The 19002-nt window shown below is 38.4% G+C and overlaps 1 protein-coding gene across 9 annotated transcripts in view; it reads right to left on the bottom strand.

Moving 5' to 3' along the window:
* The window catches only part of CEP350 (centrosomal protein 350), a 135041-nt gene that overhangs the window by 48235 nt on the left and 67804 nt on the right, over positions 1-19002 (bottom strand). For 8 of the 9 annotated variants that reach the window (XM_075131502.1, XM_075131504.1, XM_048860299.2 and 5 more), the window contains 12 exons: positions 17158-17369; positions 16616-16779; positions 15844-15954; positions 15443-15583; positions 13960-14096; positions 13364-13483; positions 11575-11741; positions 9650-9846; positions 7282-7466; positions 6115-6202; positions 5575-5721; positions 3784-3941 (listed from right to left, as the gene is read on the bottom strand). In XM_075131502.1, the coding sequence (XP_074987603.1) occupies positions 3784-3941; positions 5575-5721; positions 6115-6202; positions 7282-7466; positions 9650-9846; positions 11575-11741; positions 13364-13483; positions 13960-14096; positions 15443-15583; positions 15844-15954; positions 16616-16779; positions 17158-17369 (1827 nt within the window). The remainder of the gene's footprint in view (positions 1-3783; positions 3942-5574; positions 5722-6114; positions 6203-7281; positions 7467-9649; positions 9847-11574; positions 11742-13363; positions 13484-13959; positions 14097-15442; positions 15584-15843; positions 15955-16615; positions 16780-17157; positions 17370-19002) is intronic. The other variant, XM_075131503.1, reaches the window with a different exon arrangement.

Genomic DNA, 19002 nt, shown 5'->3' with positions numbered 1-19002 from the left:
AATGCAGATGTTGCCGTTTTTCATTCTCAGCAAAGCATAGTCTTGGTCTCACATTTACACACTGCCTGTTTCACTTAAAAGTACTAAAGTGCAACAAAATTGCATCCATATTACAAAATTCCTGAAGCCAGTTGGATGATAATATTTAAAATATAGTGTAGCCCCCAAAAGTTATTCAGAGGAAAAGCCATGCTACAGATAGCTCACTATTACAGTGCAAGGTAAGAAACACGTTAAGATAAAGCAAAAGATTAGGTTAGTTCTTCTATTTCCTATGGTGCATGGATGATTACTGTTGAAGCTGCATACACAGAGGACACAAGGGGAAAAAAGTGTTAATTCTCTTTGACAGAGCATGCTCCTGTTCACATGCATACCACAAGGATTAAGACAGAAACTCTTTTTCTCTTCCCTTCTTAGCAGAAGATAGGTATTGAAGCTGTCACAGAAGTGTGAAGAATCTCTCCTTTGCCACAGAGTCCAGCAGGTCCAGCATTCCTTTCCAGTCTGAAGTATAGCTGGCTTTTAAAGCCCTCTTCTTCCCCAGTTTGCTTTTAGTTAATTCTTATCATTCAGTTTTTTTCCTGCACCTTATGCAATTAGACTAATTCAATATTAGTTCCCTTTCAAGGGATGGCTTCCCTTCCCCACCCGCAAAAATTCTGCCAATACTGTCTTGCTGTACTGCTTTGATTTAACCGTATTCTTTGCTACATCCTTGGGAGAACTCCGCAGTCTGCAATGCTGGTTTTTATGAACAAACATACCGTTTCAGAACCATGTAGCAAAATATTAATTACGTAAAAAATATCCATTTGGCATAATCTGTTTGGCAAAAGTAAAAGTTAAATTTAAGTTTAAAGAAAGTGCTACTCCTCCCTGAACTTCTACCAAACACACACACAATCCACAGCACAAGAAGCAATGAGATAACATTGGAACGATATATTAAACCACACAAAGGCATAATTTCCATTTCTTACTGCTCAGAGCGTGATAAAGGAGGGCAACTGTTCTGCTAGCCAGTCTTGAAAATTCTACTGAACTAGGGCAATTGTTTTGACTGGCAACTAAAATATCATTAGGCCTTTCCCTATCATCTTAAAGGTATGTTTACTGTGTGCCAAGGCTGAAGATTTTATAACAATTTTACAAGATTGTAATGGGGTCGTTATCTACCAGTAACTAACTCTTTTTCTGTAAAGATAAGCATTATTTAATGATCTACACTCCTGGAGAAAGAAGAGAGGTATCTAGTACAATACAAGATGAACATTAAATATTACCAAAAAAATTTTTGGCATAAAAATACTTCCATTAAAAAGTGCATCAGTCACTGATAAAAAAAAAGCGTATCAGTTGCATCTTAAGAAGTGGTGTTTTACTCACGAAAGCTTACGCCCAAATAAATCTGTTAGTCTTTAAGGTACCACCGGACTCCTTGTTGTTTTTGTGGATATAGACTAACATGGCTACACCTTGATACTCAGTCACCTATGATACTTCCTATAGAGCTACTCTTATCAAGGTATGTAAGTATGATTTCAAAATTCAAGAACTGTGAACCAATTCTGAATTATGGCATCTGTTGCCACTGGAAATTTCATTCTTGTGATCAATCTGTCCGATTCTTAACCTTGAAGACTCAAAGACCTTCTTTTGTTCTAAGGAGAAAAACCCTTTCTTTTTGGGGAACTCTGGAACCCATTATTGCCCATAAACAGAGTGGCCCTTCCCATTCTAAAAGAATTTGTCTATGTTAGGGCATAGTTAAATCTCAACGCTTCTTGTATAAAGATGGACTTGGTTTAGCATGACTAACTTCGGAGGCACAGATCCTTAAGACTTTATAGTCAGTGTCTCAGTTGTCCTGAATGCTGTTTCTTCTTTAAAGAAGAGAACTGAACTGAGGGTTCAGGCCACTCAACACCAATCAGTGGAGTCTGGGTCAGAAGACTTCCTTTTAGACCCAAAGTGGGTAAAGACTGTGCAATCAGACTGACCTTCTGTCAAGTTATTTCTTACTATATGGGCCCCCTTAGTATCTGAGCTTTCATTACCATAGTTACCGAGAATCTAACATAGGGAGGACTTATGCCCCTCCCCAGGCATTTCAAGTATCCAATATGCTAATGAGTCATGGATATCTTGTCATTACAAGATGTGTAACATTTGATTCATGACCTTTTCTCTGGACCCAACATCTTGGGATTCTAGAGACAAAAAGAGAAAAAACAGCAGAAAATCTGCATAGTATGGACTAAACTATAATTACCTTAACTAGTAACAAGTTTAAAGCTATTTACAGCAATTACTTTAAGACTATTAATAGTGGTGACCCATAGTTAAAGGTCAAAAGAGAAGAGCTGAAGGCAGTTAGGGCCACATACTTTTTATATGGTAACTTCAAGGTACTAGATTAATATCCAAGATTAGTGGACATATTGAATTGTAATAGTTAACTTCTTTTAGACGTATGTGGGACTTTTAAAGCAGAACAAGAAACTTCCACATTGAATTGCTTCTGCATATTTTCAATGAAGAAGAATGCCATATTTTTATTTTACAAATATCTCATCTGTTCAGATCAGCTTGAGTTTGGCTACAAGCTCTGATGAAATTATTTTTCACATGCCCTTCAAGTTGCAGTCTTTGATGGCCTAAACATTTCTGACTTGAAAATGTGATACTTAACCAATGAAATAAGACAAAAGGAACTAGGGGCTCTGCAACAAAGTATTTATATCCTTTGACATATATACTATACAGGCATTACACAAAGGGCATGCCTCAAGGAAAAATTTTACTCATCATGAAGCAATGAATTTGCTCCTTCGTTACCTTGTACAGCAGGAATGTAGAGCCATAGCTAATACCAATCTTTAGGGAACAAGGGTTATTTCACTGTGAAATTTATACCATCCAAATTCCCTGAAGGACGTTCTGGATCTGACAATCTCTTTGTTCATTGTACTGCATCTAGTGCCCTCCAATTAGGTTGTATCTCCTTTAAGCAAGCATACTGTAAAAGCCATTTATGAAATAAAATAAAATAAAATAAAATAAAATAGGAAACTAAATTTAAATACCCTCACCTTTTAGACTCTGTATTCTGCTTTCCAATAAGTGCCTGTGGCTCACATGTTCTCAATTTTTCTCAGTGTATGGACCACATATTAACAGCGGGATTATCTCATGGAGTGCCTACTATTTCCTTCATAATCATTCAGACCATCTCCCCTTCCCATTCATGGTCAAACACCACCCCATGCCACCTACAACAATTGCTTCAGTGAAAAGTAATTTATCTTTAGATGATTTTTAATCCAATTTAGCAGTTAAAAACAAGGAGAGCCAGAACTATATGATCAGCTAGCCAGTGATCTGCAAATCAGAATTTGAAGTCAACTAACGTGCCAGCAGATTTCTGTTAGAATGCAGGGCAAAGATGTACTGTAACATCAAAGCATTATTACATAAATGTCCCCTTAAAAAGTGAAAGGGATAAAGTGAGATGCCCAAACAGAGGACACAGGCACTGTATCTTAGTAGTCTTAAAGATCTATCTGAACTGAACTGCAGGAGACACTTTCCCAAGTTGTACTCAACTTCATTTCAACTCCTCATATAAATTAATGGCACGGCATTTAAACTGAAGGGCTGCTGTAGTAAAAGGGAGCAGCCTTGGCACGGTCATCTACTGCTAATAAAACAAAGCATTTACTTATTTTCTGCTACTAGTTTTATTAAAATAAACAAAACAGCTTTTATAAAAATAGTTACTTTTCATCCATTCGGCTGCGCATTTTCTTGAGCTTCTGCATGATGCTACTAGTCTCACTACTGGAGATGGAGACTGGGGAAGGGCTGCGGGTCTCTACATCAGTTGGAAGTGGGCTGGAAGCATTGCTCTGCTTTATATCATCTTCACTGCGAACCTCCTGCAAAAGCGGAACAAAATTAAGAAAAGTACCATGGGCTTGGAGTGAAGAGTGAGAAAAGAACTTTTTGAATATTGATCCGCTTTCCTCCTTTCTCCAGCTTAAAACACAAAATTTGGCCCTGAAAACAATACTTATTACCACACTGCTTTAGTCAGGTTAATCCTTGGACCCAAGCAGCCTATTTAGAGTTTATCCTGAGGTTACTAAAACTCAAACACAATACAATTTTAAGCAATCAAGAACATAAATCCATAAGAAACCTCTACTGAGAAAACTTTAGAGCCAAAAAGAAGGCAGGAAATTCTTTTAATTGAACCTTTTCAGGTTTCTTTTTTATTTTATTAATTTACCCCATATTTACCTCCCACCCAACACCAATCTGACAATAGAAACTTGAGGCACTAGTTCCTATTGCAGATGCTTGGTAGCTTATTTAATATAATAACAATTTAAAAAATTCAGCATGAATCCCTTCTGTACTCTGCCCCTCTGTAAGTTAAGTTCTCCACTGATAGTTTCTTAAATACTGAGTCAATCCTTTCCATATTGCTAGAATAAAGCCTCATCTTAGATTTTGTAAAGAGTTTCGCATCTGTAATGGAATCTCTCTTCTCTTTCTATCTGGAGGAAGAAACATGCAAGACTAAGGGTCAAGAGCTCAAACCATTCTACCTACACATTTCAAAGTATTGAGCTTCCACCCCCTCTAGTGTCTTTTTCTCAGTCTTGTTCTCTTCCTCCCTTTGTGGGTAGTATATATTCTATAGAATCTCGATTCTACATTTTACCTTCCTCAGTCTCTAACAATGACTTATTTAACAAGTTAATGATATGGGTTTCTTTCTTTCCTAGATGACTGTGCCTTCCTTTTGTTTCCTCCGACTCATAGTGAATGCACTCTTTGCATGGTCTGGAAAGTCCTAGAATCCTGCTGCTGCCGTAGTCAACAATCCTGCACTATAACAAGTATGTTCACTTTCCAAAGAGGTCTTTCATCCAGGAAGCACAGCAACTAGTATTATCCATGATACAGAAGCTTCCTGCTATTTTAGGTCCCTAGTCTCATATATCCTGTGCAACTGGAAGACTGAATTAAATAGTCTGAAGTCACCAGAAAGCTTTAGTCTCTTCAGATTAAACCAGAAATGTATAGTAAGGAAAACTAGTTTTATTAGTCAAGATTTTCAAAAGTGACATTGGGTGCCTCAATTTTTCAGGGCCCAACTTGGGACTCTATAAAACGGACTGATTTTCAAAGGGCAAAAACTCAGTATTTTCTGAAAATCAGACTCTTTAAAGTGTCTTAAGCTGGTATCCATAAATCAAGATACCCAAAATCACTAGTAACTTTTGAAAATCTTGATAATTAGCATCATTTGCTATCCAGTTAAAAAAATAAACATCTTTTGGAAGTCATTACCATATGGCTGTTTTTTCCTTCCACAATAAATTAAACAGATCAGACAGACAAAATTGCTCATAAACCCAAGGGATGAGGGAAGGGTTAGGAGCAAGTCTGTAAGCTATATATTCAACATGATAACTTTTCATTGCTATAACACTGAAGTCAATTACCAATGATATGGGTTGGCTCCAAGTACCAAGATACAGCTTCTGTAATGTTACTTACCAGCTTGTTTTCCCCTGCAGACTTCAGTTTTTCCTGCAGTTTCATGGTAGTTTGGCGGATTCGTTCTATCTCCTCCTGCTGTTTAAGTATCAGTTGTCTCTCCTTCCGAGCTGCCTTATTGGCCTCTTGCAAACGCTTAATTTCTGCCTTTAAAGGTAGGGAAGATGCAGCAAAAGAACTGTAGTGACAGTTGCCTGGAATGCATGCTGAGGCTGCCGTAAGGCCTGTGCCACATAATTGGCCACAGCATTATGCTATTTTGATAATTTTGTTCAGATATTCTCAGTCCAAGGACAGCTGATCAATAACTATACCATCACTAATAACTGTGTCCTGATGTAAAAGGCTCAACTTGCTAATGCTAGATGCTATTATAATACAAATAAATAAAAATAATAATAATGAGAACCACAATAAGCTTAGTATCCAAGGATCTGGTTCAGTGGTTCTTGTTCAATACTTAAGAATCTATACAATGTCAGAGCTGTCCAGTGACTATACCATGGATTCAACTGGATTTGTCTATAGGGTAGCATTTACCTTCTCCTGCTGCAGCCTCAACAGCAGACCACGCTGTCTCTTTCGGATGGGTGGCATCTTGTCATCCTCTCCTTTGTCTCGTAAATGTCTGCAAGGAGATTGGGGGAAGGGAAGAAATAAATAAATAGCCTTAATTTCTCTTGCTTCCAAATACAGCAATACTTTTCTCCTCTACAATCTTACATCTCTAAAACAGAGTAGCACCATTTTGCATGTCATAACTCCATCATGAATATTCTCTTCAGTGAAATATCCTATATTCTTTAGGGTCTAAACAGAATCAGTTTTGCTATTTTTAGTTTGGCTCTGTTTGAGATACAATTCTGTAGCAAAGGCATAAAAAGTTAAAAGAGAATTAGGTTATGCCAGACATTGTCTCTCATACCCAGGCCAGATATTCACAGCGCTCTCATTTGAAAGAGTGAGTGAAAAAATGCTTCAGGTCACTCTATAATAGTTCCCTGCCTGGTACACGAAATCCTAGAGTAAAGGAAACAGTTATGGTTGTTTACTGCAACATAGGGCCTTTGCTGGTTGGTGGTACGGGAATATTAGAAAGGGCGGGGGGGGGAGGGAATCAAGTGACCTTAATACCACTATTACTGTTGAGACATTATCAAAATGTACATAAAAGAGATGAGACAGAAGTCTCAGTACAAGATAACTTAAGCAGCAGCATATTTAAGGTTTGAATATATTGCATGCAGTTATAACAGAAAAATTTAGAGTTGAAAGAAAATGGTTTCCTCTTGAGTTGAAAAAGTGATTTCAGGTGGGACATTATTAGTGATGCTATACAATTAATTGCTTTGTCAATCTATGAGGGAATAGTTATGTCCCCCTTGCACCCTCCCGACTATGAACCTTAACTCAGGAAGCAATACTTTAATAAATAATAAAAAGAGCACTAAGACAATCATCATCTCTTGCAGTTTACTGTGAAGACAAGCTTCTCTTTATTGAACAGTACTGAATTTAAATAGGCATGTGCCTATTGTGTCATTTTTACATTTTTTATACATATAAGGTGATTTTAGATGAATAGTTTACAAAGAACATTTAATCGAATTTAAAAAACAGAACATGAAGAAGCCATAAAAAAAATACCCAGGTAGAAGCACAAGTGCAGGAATCATCAGTGATACTACATATTCAGAGTTCTCTTACTTTTTCTGGTGTTCCAGCCAGGCTAACTCAGCCTTGGTTTTCTCTTTCAGTGCCTTCTCACGGAGCCGGAGCAGTGAAGACTGATGAGCTGCTCGCATTTCCTCTTCCTTCATATACTGCCGTACCATCTCCATGGTGAATTTAGAGAAACTATCCTGCCCCCCAGAGAATGGCATACTTAGCTCCTGGTGAGGCAAGAGATATTCCAGTTAATCCCCACAAAAAGGACCTCAAGTAATATTTCATCAGACCCAAATAATCTAAGTGAAAGAGGATGAGGGCCAGCATTCTGCATATACAATACCAGTACCCAACTACATGTGGAGACTGAAACTCATACCAAGGGCTATTTGAAGAGATGGTATGAAACAGAAGACGGAGGGGCAAGTTGAGATCCCCAGTTGGTGGTGGTGTGTGTTTGTTTCATTTAAAAGGACACCGAGCTACCTCACTGTTAGACAATGATGCTGCACTTAAAGTACAGGCTGAGAATTACATGCCACACACTGAGAAAGAGTTTTCCCTATAAATTGAGCTCAGGCCTGGTCTACACCAGGCGGGGAAATATTGATCTAAGTTGCACAATTTCAGTTACGTGAACAACATAGCTGAAGTCGACATACTTAGATCTACTTACTGCGGTGTCTTCACTGTGGTAAGTCGACAGCTGATGCTCCCCCGTTGACTCTGCCTGCACCTCTCACTCCGGTGGCGTACCAGAGTCGACGGGAGAGCGCTCAGGGGTTGATTTATTGCATCTTTCCTAGATACAATAAATCAACCCCTGCTGGATCGATCGCTTGTGGAGGTAAGTGTAGAAATGCCCTCAGTCTTAACTTTCCAACATCTTACATTAATGTAAGATTAATTTCCACCGGTTGTTAGTCTGTTCTTTACATCCACTTGAAAACGTCCTTTTCACCTGAAAAACTGTTAGCGCTTTTCCTGGTGTAGGGAAATTTGTGTTGTTTTTTTAAAAATTTTGATGCCATTTTTAGTTTATTTTCTTTTCCTCATTGTGGCTGACAAGGCTACAAAGCAACAGAGAAGCAGAGGAATGTGCCCCAAACACAACAGTATAGAATAAATTTAAATGCGTCAAACACAGAGTAGACTTTCTACTTACATGTTTCAGCTTTATCCTTTGCTAAAGGCTTCTATATTTTGTTTTACAAAACTACCTTAGCCAACTGATAGCTAGCTGACAGTTCCAAAAAGTCTTTTGATCTATTAGAGGAAGTGGCACAACAGGGGAATACTTTCCATGCCAGATCCATGTCCACATATCCTCCCTGGTAAATCTTAACTCTGCCCAACTTTAGGTCAGCTGGGCTTGGAACATCCAAAGCCCAAAAAACTGGGACCACAGCGAACCACTAGAAGTTTGTCAGAAGGAAAGTCACCTCTGAACCAGAGTTGAGGCACCTTTAGCTACAAGTCTCTTAAATTTTCCTGCCTCCTGCCCTGTTAATAATAGCGGCTGAACTAGTGGGAATGGCAGGAAGAGGGCTACATATTTGCTGGTGAGTGCGATGGAGGAAGTCTGAGTGGTCTGGGTAATTGATGGATGTAGAGAAGAGGAAAAGTGACAAGTACATAGTTGGGGGAATGAGATTTCTAGATTTTCAGCAACTGCGTTGATTTGATTTGCTTAATTCTAAGTGAAAGGTTTTTGTTTGAAGGATAATAATGTGGGGAGACACTGGCATGGTTGTATAATTATTAGAAAAGTTTGTATTCAGTGCACATTCACAAGTGTTTATTGAAATAGTTGACAGATTACAGAAAAAACAATGGTAAAAACATTATTTAGGTTGCAATCAAACATTCAAAAGTTCAGAAATGCCTGATTTATGGTTGCCTATGCAACCTTAATTCTGTCCCCTTGTGAGTTATGTCCCTCCTGTGCACTGAATGAGGCAGCAGTCCTGTGGGAAACGTGTGATAATGTAATTAAAAAACATGTAATGGGGTAGAATTAAAGTTGCGCTGACAATCATAATTCTGGCATTTTGTAATTTTCAAGTGCCTGATTTGAAAGCTAAATAACTTTTTAGCACAGTTTTATTATGTGATTTCCAAAGTTTTTTTTTTTTTAAAGGCAAAATGGTAAACAAGTTATATTATGTACAACTGAAATTCAGTGCAAGATGGAAAGCTTCATTCTCTATTAGCTTTACATTTGGCACAATATACAGAATTATCCTTTGAGTGTTTTACAGGAAAGAAACATCCTAAAGTTTGCAAGCGTAACTTGACAAAAGATGGTTCATTTCAAAGTCACCAACAGATTGAGTATCTCACCTAGGGAAGAACCTCAATTGCATTTATTCTCCATAACTACAGTTTCATGGTATTTGAGACCTACCTTGACAGATGACAGGGCTGTCTTTTCTGGGGAGACTTCCTCATCAGAATCGTCCCGATGATCTCGTTTCTTCTCCATGTTAATCCTCCGATGGCTCTCAGAAGGTAGCAAAGACCGGAAAGACTTTTCTTCTATCTCATCTTCTGTCATGGACTCATCAAATTTCAGGGAATACTCTGTTGCAATGGAAGCTGAGTCTGAGGGAGGAATCAGAAAAAAAAAAAAGAGTTTATTCTCCAGTGAGTCTTCATTATGCATGTTAGGATATAGATATTCAAGCCTGTCTGCAAAGGTACTCTAAGAATTTAGGTGTATTCTTATCACTTGGCTAGTTATAGAGGTATAAAAGAAAGAATCAAAATCACTGTCTGCCGGTGTAAGGTCCTTCTCTTACTGTGACAGTTTGAGGCCCTGTTCTTAGGCTAAGGCCTTTGGCTAAGCAGCAGAGGCAGCCATAAGCTGGGAAGCAACTGGTCACATCCTCACATTCCAAACTAGTCACATTGAAAATAAGGTGCTATTGGGCTGTTAGGAGTACAATCCTGTCCTGATAGTGCCTATCGCCTCCAGAGAAAGGGAAGTGCCTAGAAAATGTAAAAGGAAACTTAGTTTGATAGCATCCTGTCTGGCAAAAACTCACTTATCAATAGCTGGGATGTGAAATCCTCACTTCTGTATTGTTTTGTCATTATAGTTCCCACTTTGCTATTGTTTGTCTTTATAATCTCTGTCTGGTTCTGTGATTATTCCCGTCTGCTGTATAATTAATTTTGCTGGGTGTAAACTAATTAAGGTGGTGGGATATATATAATTGGTTACATAATCACGTTACAATATGTTAGGATTGGTTAGTTAAATTTCAGGAAAATGATTGGTTAAGGTATAGCAAAGCAAAACTCAAGTTTTACTATATAGCCTGCAGTCAATCAGGAAGTGTGTGGGTGGGGAAAATGGGAACAGGGAATGGGGGTGGGGAAATTGGAATAATGTTTTGCTAAAGGGGGAAATGGGAACAGGGAATGGGGGTAAGGAAATTGGAATCATGTTTTGCTAAGGGCAGGAATGGGAACACGGACACAGGTGTAAGGCTCTATGGTGTCAGAGCTGGGGAGGAGGATACTAAGGAAGGAAACTGGAATCATGCTTGCTGGAAGTTCACCCCAATAAACATTGAATTGTTTGCACCTTTGGACTTCGGGTATTGTTGCTCTCTGTTCATGCGAGAAGGACCAGGGAAGTAAGTGGGTGAAGGAATAAGCCCCCTAACAATGAACACAACGGGCTTTGAAGTGGATCTAGCTTCACCAAAGGTATAAATTGTTGTGTGGAAACTCGGACTGAAATAATTCAGCCAAATAATGGGCAAAAATGTTACCACACAGAATGAATGACAAAACTGTGAAAAATGTACAAGCCAAAATAAAAAATACTAGTCTGAACTACACTTATCATCCTGCAAAAAAAGCCTATTAGAAAAATGTGTGGTCATCCCTTGGAGATTATAATGAAGTAGAATATCAGACATTTTTTAACTAATAGTATTATTTAGCTAATGAAGGCTTCAAACAGAAGGTACCCAGTGCCACTTCACAGTCTGAATTTTTTAAAAAAAACTATACAAATGCATTTTTATGGTAGCTGAAACATCGGACCTTCAGCATATATTCTGGTATAAAAGTAAATGAACATCTGGCAACAGTTAAGTTAACAGAAAATAGAACAGCTTATGAAGTCAATTGCCTGCTAAATACAGAACAGTTTAAATGATTCCTTCCCACCATGTCATCCTCTGTTATCTCTTCACACACCACCACTTAGTCCAGATGCTCATCTTTCTTCACTTGCATTCCCCCTCCACTTATCTCAGAGACTTTAATTCTGGGGCACTACCTCTAGCTTCACCAAGGATCAAGAATACATCTAACCTTTCTCATCTGGTAGTGATGGAATACTATCACTCTGCAAGGAATCATCCACACCAGTACGAGCCTGCTCTTCTATGGAGCTGCTCGTCTTTTCACGTCGGGAGGGCTTCTTCTCATTCTCCTTGGAAGAAGGAACTGAAGGACTCTCCTGCCGGCTGCTGCTGCTACTATTTAACAAGAACAAACACTTTTTACTTTGTTTCTGCTTTTCTCCACCAGAACCAAGACATAGAAATGTTGCACAGGTATTTGACAGTTCTGCTTGTTCACTCCTTCAACATTTAAAAGTAGTTTGTATTCTCATCTTATCTCTTACTGAGTAAAAGCCCTAGTTAAAAAAATATTTAGGTTAAACAAAAGCACAGTTTGGCTACTGCAAAATCCCAGGCCTAATTAAATTGGAAATCCACACTAGAAGTTCTCACTTCTGGTCTAAGATAGAAAGGAATAGTCAGGGAAACAAACAAGCCTGTAAGTATGCACATCTTTTACCCTGCAATAGGTACTAACGATAAATCATGCCAATCATTCCCTTTTTCTTTTACAAGTCTTTAAAATTTGGGGGGAGGGGGGAGTGTTTTGTTTTAGCTTGTTAAATTATTTATTGTTATTATTAGAGAGGGAAAACAAATTGGCTAAGAGACAGAAAACTAAGAGTTGGAATAAGTGGTCAATTTTCCTCTGGATAAAAAGTTATTGGTGAGGTGCCACAATGTGGTAAACTAGGATCTAGAAAAGGGGGTGAGCAACGAGGTGGTAAAATATGCAGAAGACACAAAGTTATTTAGGTGTGTCAAACCAGACAACTATGAGGAACTTTAGAGGGACCTAATGAAACTAGGGGAGAATGTGCAATATAATGAAAGATTAAATTTAGTGTTGACAGATTCAAGATAATGAATAATGGATGGACTAACAGAAGGTTCTCATACACCTTACTGGGTTCTAAATTAGCAAATAGCTCCCAGGAAGGAGACCTAGGCACCTGTAGACAGTTCAATGAAGACTTCTGCTCAGTGCAGAGCAATTGCCAAATAAAAACAAAGCAAACGTCAGGGTATATGAAGAACAGAACAAAATATGACATATATTGTAAAGCAATTATATAGATCAATGGTATGCCTTCACCAGGGATACCGTTTACTGTTCCAGTTACCCCATCTCAAAACATATATAACAGGATCAGAGAGGTTTCAGAGAAAGGCAACAAAAGAATGATTAGGGACATGGAAAAAAATCTCATAAAAAGAGAAACTGAAAAGTTTAGTACTGTTTACCTTAGAAAGGACAAATGGGAACATGGGAGAAAGGGGACATGATAAAAAAATATACAAAATAATTAATGTTATAGAGAAGGCAGAAGAGGAGTTTGTTCTTGTTCTATGAGACAGGAAAAACAAGGGGACATTCAATGAAATTAAACAGTGGCAAATTTAAAACGGAAAAAAATATCTTCACACCACGAGACTTTGGAATACATTGCAACAAGTTCTCATTTGAGGAGCAGAATTTAGCAGGAAACACAAAAAAAAGAGATTAGGTTAAGGATTATTTATATAAATAACACTAATATCCAGAGTTATAATAGTAAATATTTAAAAACCAAACAAGTTTTGGAAGGGATAGAAACCTTCAAGATAAACCAATCTCCAACTACTGGGAATTAAGAAGCAGTTTCGAGTTTAAAATTCCAATAGATACCAGTTTTCCAGAGCATTCACTTGTATGTATTTTTACTTTACTACACTTTTAAAGTAGAAATTGATGGCATAATTTAATCTCTTCTCACCTCTGATCATGATTCTTGGATCTTGAGGATTCTGAGTAACTATCAAAAAATGGGGAGTATGTCGGCTTTGAGTCAGCTGTCTTCTCTTTACTTTGTGAAGGGGCCCCAGATTCATTTTTTCTGTCAAAGTAAAATGTTCTGGATAAATTTGAGTGGTCTTGGAATAAAGAATAAAAACAAAGGTTTTTACAAGTCTACTTCAATTTAATAGGAGAAATAAGGGTCTGTTGAGTAAAGAGAATGGAGGACTTAAAAAAGGATAGGCCAGTTAAATCAGACCAAACTTAACAGGATGAAAACTATCCAATGAAAAGAGTAAACAGTTTCACTTCTCACTTATATACAACCTTTTACAGAACAGATGATGTGTAAACCAAGGGAAAAAATTCTGTCTTTGTACTCTTACATTAAGCTAAGTTAATCTTTCTAATCTATCTACTATAGCCACATAGAACTCCTTTATATAACGCTCTTTCATTAAAGTTCCATATGGTTTTCCCTAAAAAATGGTGGGAGAACTAGTACAAGAGACCACAACAACTGCTACTGCTTTTCCTAATGTGCTACGTTTGTGAGAGGTTGTATTGGTCAAATACCTGTTTGTATCGGCTCTGTCTCTGAGCTCTTTCATGAACTTTGAATGATGTTGCCGCTGATGGTCAAACAGTGTGGTGATTGGAGCTGCTGGAGCACTGACACCATCTGAGATTTGTGTTCGTGCCAACTCTGTCATCTGAATATAGGAATATACTTGATACACAGCTGCATTGTTCCAGGCATATATACACAACACACAGCACCATGATATACAAATAATTTACACTTAAAGAAGGATCAATTTCAACTAAGTAAGAGGAGCAGACTGCTCTGTACATTTATTTTTTATTTACACACACACACAGAGTGGGAAAAGCCATGTGATAAACTGTATCAATCATACCACTTTGGCCAACTAACCTGAACTCTGCTCACTAAATGATCTTCACTTAGACAAACATTCCAAAACTCCAGACAGCTTAACAGATGTATTTTTTTAAAGAAAATCTGCCACAAATATAATTTTCTTCTTTCCCAAAAAATTACACTTGTCTGATGAGTGACACTGACTATGCCTAGTCTTGAACAAGTGCCAATTTTATGGCCCAATATTATGCAAACCATCAGGACTAGAAATGGCATTATATAATCAGAAACCCAGGACTTTCCTCTTTTCAATGGTATAAGGCGCTTGTTTCTAATCAGGTACACAAAATATGTCAAACGTATCAAAGTATATGGAAACTCTACTTTTAGAAACTCAAGATTTACTAGTTTTAAATTTTCCTCTTCCTCAGGAGGTCTGTACGTTCAGAATTGGGAGACTAAAAGCTTGGCTTTATAGGTGAATGGGTTCAAAAAAATCAGTTCCAATAATATTTTTCAAGAACTTACTAAATACATTTCTAAAATAGTTTTTCTGTAAAATATGTAGCTTATGCAGAACAGACAGTGTGGCAGCATAAAAGATTTTTGGTTGAGATGATCTGCATAACTTGCTCATGTCTTCATCATTCGTGAGTAACGTAGTAACCTTAAACGCACACTGATAAACTTGCATCACATCATGTCTTCTTGTGTACATATATATGCACATTATTGAAAACAGTCAGAAAAAGTAACTCCCTTTATACTTAAGGAAAGTATGGTGTGTGCCCAGCAAATGTGCTTGGTGCACTGATGACAGGTATTAACTATACATCATTATGTTCCATTTAACTCTATGGACATTCAATTCAGTTTTGCCCTAGTTTCTTCAGAACATTGATCCAAAAACTCTCTCTCCAGAACCATCAACCTGAGATAAGAACGATTCAAAGAAAGGGAAGTCATGGTCTTAGAAAGATGCTCTGGGGAGTGCATGGGGATTATAAGAAGGCCACTCACTTTTTTCTACATAGCAGTGCCAGAAGTTCTACTGAAAATCCTTCCAGCACTAGCATGCTGCAAAGGTGAAGAAGCTACACTGAAGAGTGAATGTTTTAGTAGCAAGACAACTTTGCAATGGAACATTTTCATCAAGTCTTTCATACAGAATCTCACCTCACGGATCTGGCGAGCTGCATCTGTGGTGAGCAGAGCAGCTTCCACCTGCTGGGCTGCAATTTTACATGTGGTCTCCTGTAGTGCTTCTGCTGCTTCCTGTCGTGACTGGACCAGATGCTGCAGAGATTCTGCATGGGCCTATAAAGAAACAACAGCAAGGTTATAATTACTCTTCGTGGGTAGTATTACTATTCGTTTTGAGTTTACAGCCTTAAAGAAAAAAAATCAGTTTGAAATTAAGATTGGTCTCTGACATATTTTGGTCATACTTCAAATTCCTTCACCCTTTCCAGACCATCCATGGACTTCACATTAAGAATATTTCTGGACACAGGTTTACTTACAGATTCAAAGCTCTGTCTCTTACACACTTGATATTTTTTGAAGGTAGGCATTACCTGAGCTGCTTTCTGCCTCGCCTCCTCCAACTGTCTTTGACTCTCTAAAGCCTCTTGCTCAGCCTTGAGTTTCAAAAGAGCCAAGTCCCTCTCATGTCGCTGCTGCTGTGCCTACAGATTGAGACATTTTAGTGTTAAGAAAAGGAATCTGCATTTAGATTCCACAACCCGCCCCTAACTGTAGCTAACTGACAGTCAGAAGGCTGCTCTATTCGCAGCTTCCTGTGCTAAAGTCAAACCTTCAATCTCTCTTCCAGCACCAATATCTTGTTGGTGAGGGAGCTGACAACTATGTGTACCCCTTCCCTCCCTTTCCCTCTGGGTACAATAGAAATCAGAATCTGGAAGGTTTGCTTGTTCTGCTTTGGGAAGTAGCTGATTTTGTCAAGATGAGCAGATTTCAACCAAGATATACCCGGAATAAGACCAAGAACCCAGCCTGAACAACCAACATTGTGTTGCCTAAGGGCCAAATATCAAACCTAGCAAGTAAACAAATTCTAGTTTTATCGTGATATAAAGTAAAAACAATTATTTCTGCCAATGGCACACTAATGGTAGGAGCTCATGACTCACCACTGGTGTGTTGAGAAGAAGAGGGAAGATGATGCAGGTATTGATCTTAAAATATATTGGACATTTTCAAAAAGACTGCATCACCTCAGCTATGTAGCAGCAGCAGAACTATTTCAATTACAGTGCTTTGGTTATTTTTTCCTCACAAAATACAGAACAAGAGGGTTAAAGCAAGTAAAAGAACTTTTCCAGTCACCTTCAGGATCTGAGCCAGAGAAACACTCTCCTGCTGGGCAAGTGATATGCCCCGTACTCGTTCTACATCTGAGAGTTGCCGTACAGATTCCTCAATGGCACTCAGGTAGTTGAGCTCTGCTGACAAACGATGCTGGAGACCAGCAGGAGAGAAGCGCATGGATCCTGTAAGAGAATACTTACTATTTAACATTTATAGGACTTAGGCTGGTCTACACTAAAAAATTAGATCGACCCAGCTATGCTGCTTAGGGGTGTGAAAAATCCACACCCCATGAATGATGTAGTTAAGCCACCCTAAATCCCTGTGTAGGCAGCGCTAGATGGACAGAGGAATTCCGCCTCTTGGGGAGGTGGATTACCTAGGATGACATGAGTGTCTGTGCTGAAGTGCTACAGCAGTGCAGCTGCCGCACTGCAGCTGAATCATTTCAAGTGTAGACAAGCCCTTGGCCTGCATCATAGAAACTATACATAAATACAAAGAGAGAAAAAAAAAGGAAGTTTTATAGTATTAGTTGGGCTTGAATGGAGCCAGCTCACCAGCCACGGCTGCTCCTGTCTTGCTAGTTCCCAGGCTCAAGTCAGAGATGGGTACATTGGGCTTGAACCCTGAAGCTGTAGTCCCAGGAAAGCCTGCAGGGGACCTGGTTCTTTCCACTGTATTTCCTAGAGAGTCAAACTGCGATAGTTTCTGGGAGCCTGGAGATGGGGGAGAGGTTGGGGTCTTCTGGGACCTTCCCTTGTCTGAGAGACTGACAGAAAAATCAAACCAGAAAAAGATCAGTATTCTCCAATCCCCAGACATTTAAGTGCAAGGATGACAGTTTACATAGTACTAACCTAAATCCCCTGTTTGTCTACATTTGAACAAACTATGTAAAAGGAATGCTCTCCTATGATTTGCAGGTGCCTACCCTGCATTTAAGTGGCGGCTCATTACAGGAACACATTTTGATAACGTTCTATAGTATCAAGCATAGTTAGTATATAAATAACAAAGGAACAAGGATTACTTACAGGTTCTAAACAGAGAGAAAAATCTCATATGAATCAAATTTATAAACAGTCATTAAAGTATCACGGCCAGTAACCTACTGTAGAAATTACCCTATAATCCTTCACATAAATAACTACATTAAAAGGTGATAGGACTCCTTGATTATCACATAGATACAAACTTCTCTCTGTACCACGGGACAAAGATTTTCAAAAATAAGTGCCTAAGGTTAGCCCCTTAATTCCATTCTTAGGCACCAGCAGAATAAGGGGCCTGATTATACAGCAGCTCCTATCAATTTCACTGGAATTTGATAGGAACTCAGCACTTCTGAAAATCAGGCCACATTCAGGTGCCTAAATATGGATTTAGGAGTCTACCTTTAGGCACCGCGTTTTGAAAGTCTTGGCCAGGAACTTAATTTTACCTACAGAAGAACCTGACATTATAGAAGCTCTTTACAGTTTAGAAATGCTCTAGAAGTGCAAGTGGCTATGACAGAACTGTTACCTTTAAATATTAATCTCCCTTTGCAAAATGAGACAAATGCCAAAGAGTCCTAAATTTGCATTAAATAGTAACAGTTAATAAAATACAATATGAAAACTGCCTGGGGAGGGAAGTTTTAGTACATCGCTTTCCAAAAACTTTCAGAAAATGATTCAAATACATACAAAAATGTTAACATTCCACAATTATGAAAGCAAAGATGATCAACAGTGGATGCTTAAATCATAGGGAAGCCTCCCAGACACATATCAAAACAATGGCATAACCCATTTCATCATCTCATTAGGCCAGGGGTTTTCAAACCCAATACTGGGTTCAATATTTCAACTAAATTAAGCCAATCCATCACAATCACTCTGTATGCCCTCAGTGAACAGACACATGAAAACTAACTTGTATGTCTTTTTAGAAGGCGATTTGAGACAAGATTTTATTTTCAATGACACGGTTAATGGAAACATGAACTGCAACAGCAGCAAGGATGGGTATTAAATTCTCTCCCCCACTACACTCCTTTGGAGCAGCAACCCATCTTTGCACAAATCACAACACTGTCATAAGCTCATTCATTAGGGGGCATGCAGTCACCCCAACCAGACACATTCTTGTGGTTTCTACCGGCAAAGATTGCAACAGCTCTTTATAGGTAGTCTGCCTATTTCTTTTAGCTTCTTACAGATTCCTCTTTGTGAAGATGGAAAAAGAAAAGCTAGCTTCAGTGCCTTTTCAGAAATTAAACTGAAAGATGCCTGTATTGGCCAGGGTTTTCTTTGTTTGGTACAGAAATGAAGATTAAAAGGGACAGTGTTAATTTGAAAATCACTTCTATTTTGTACCTGCTATTATTACAGATAACACCTAAGACTACCCTAATTAAG

This window comes from Caretta caretta, chromosome 8 (genome assembly GCF_965140235.1).
Source record: "Caretta caretta isolate rCarCar2 chromosome 8, rCarCar1.hap1, whole genome shotgun sequence".
In the NCBI taxonomy this organism is placed as follows: Eukaryota; Metazoa; Chordata; order Testudines; family Cheloniidae; genus Caretta; species Caretta caretta.
Note: the sequence above shows the minus strand (reverse complement) of the source record. Positions and strands in the feature narration are given on the sequence as shown.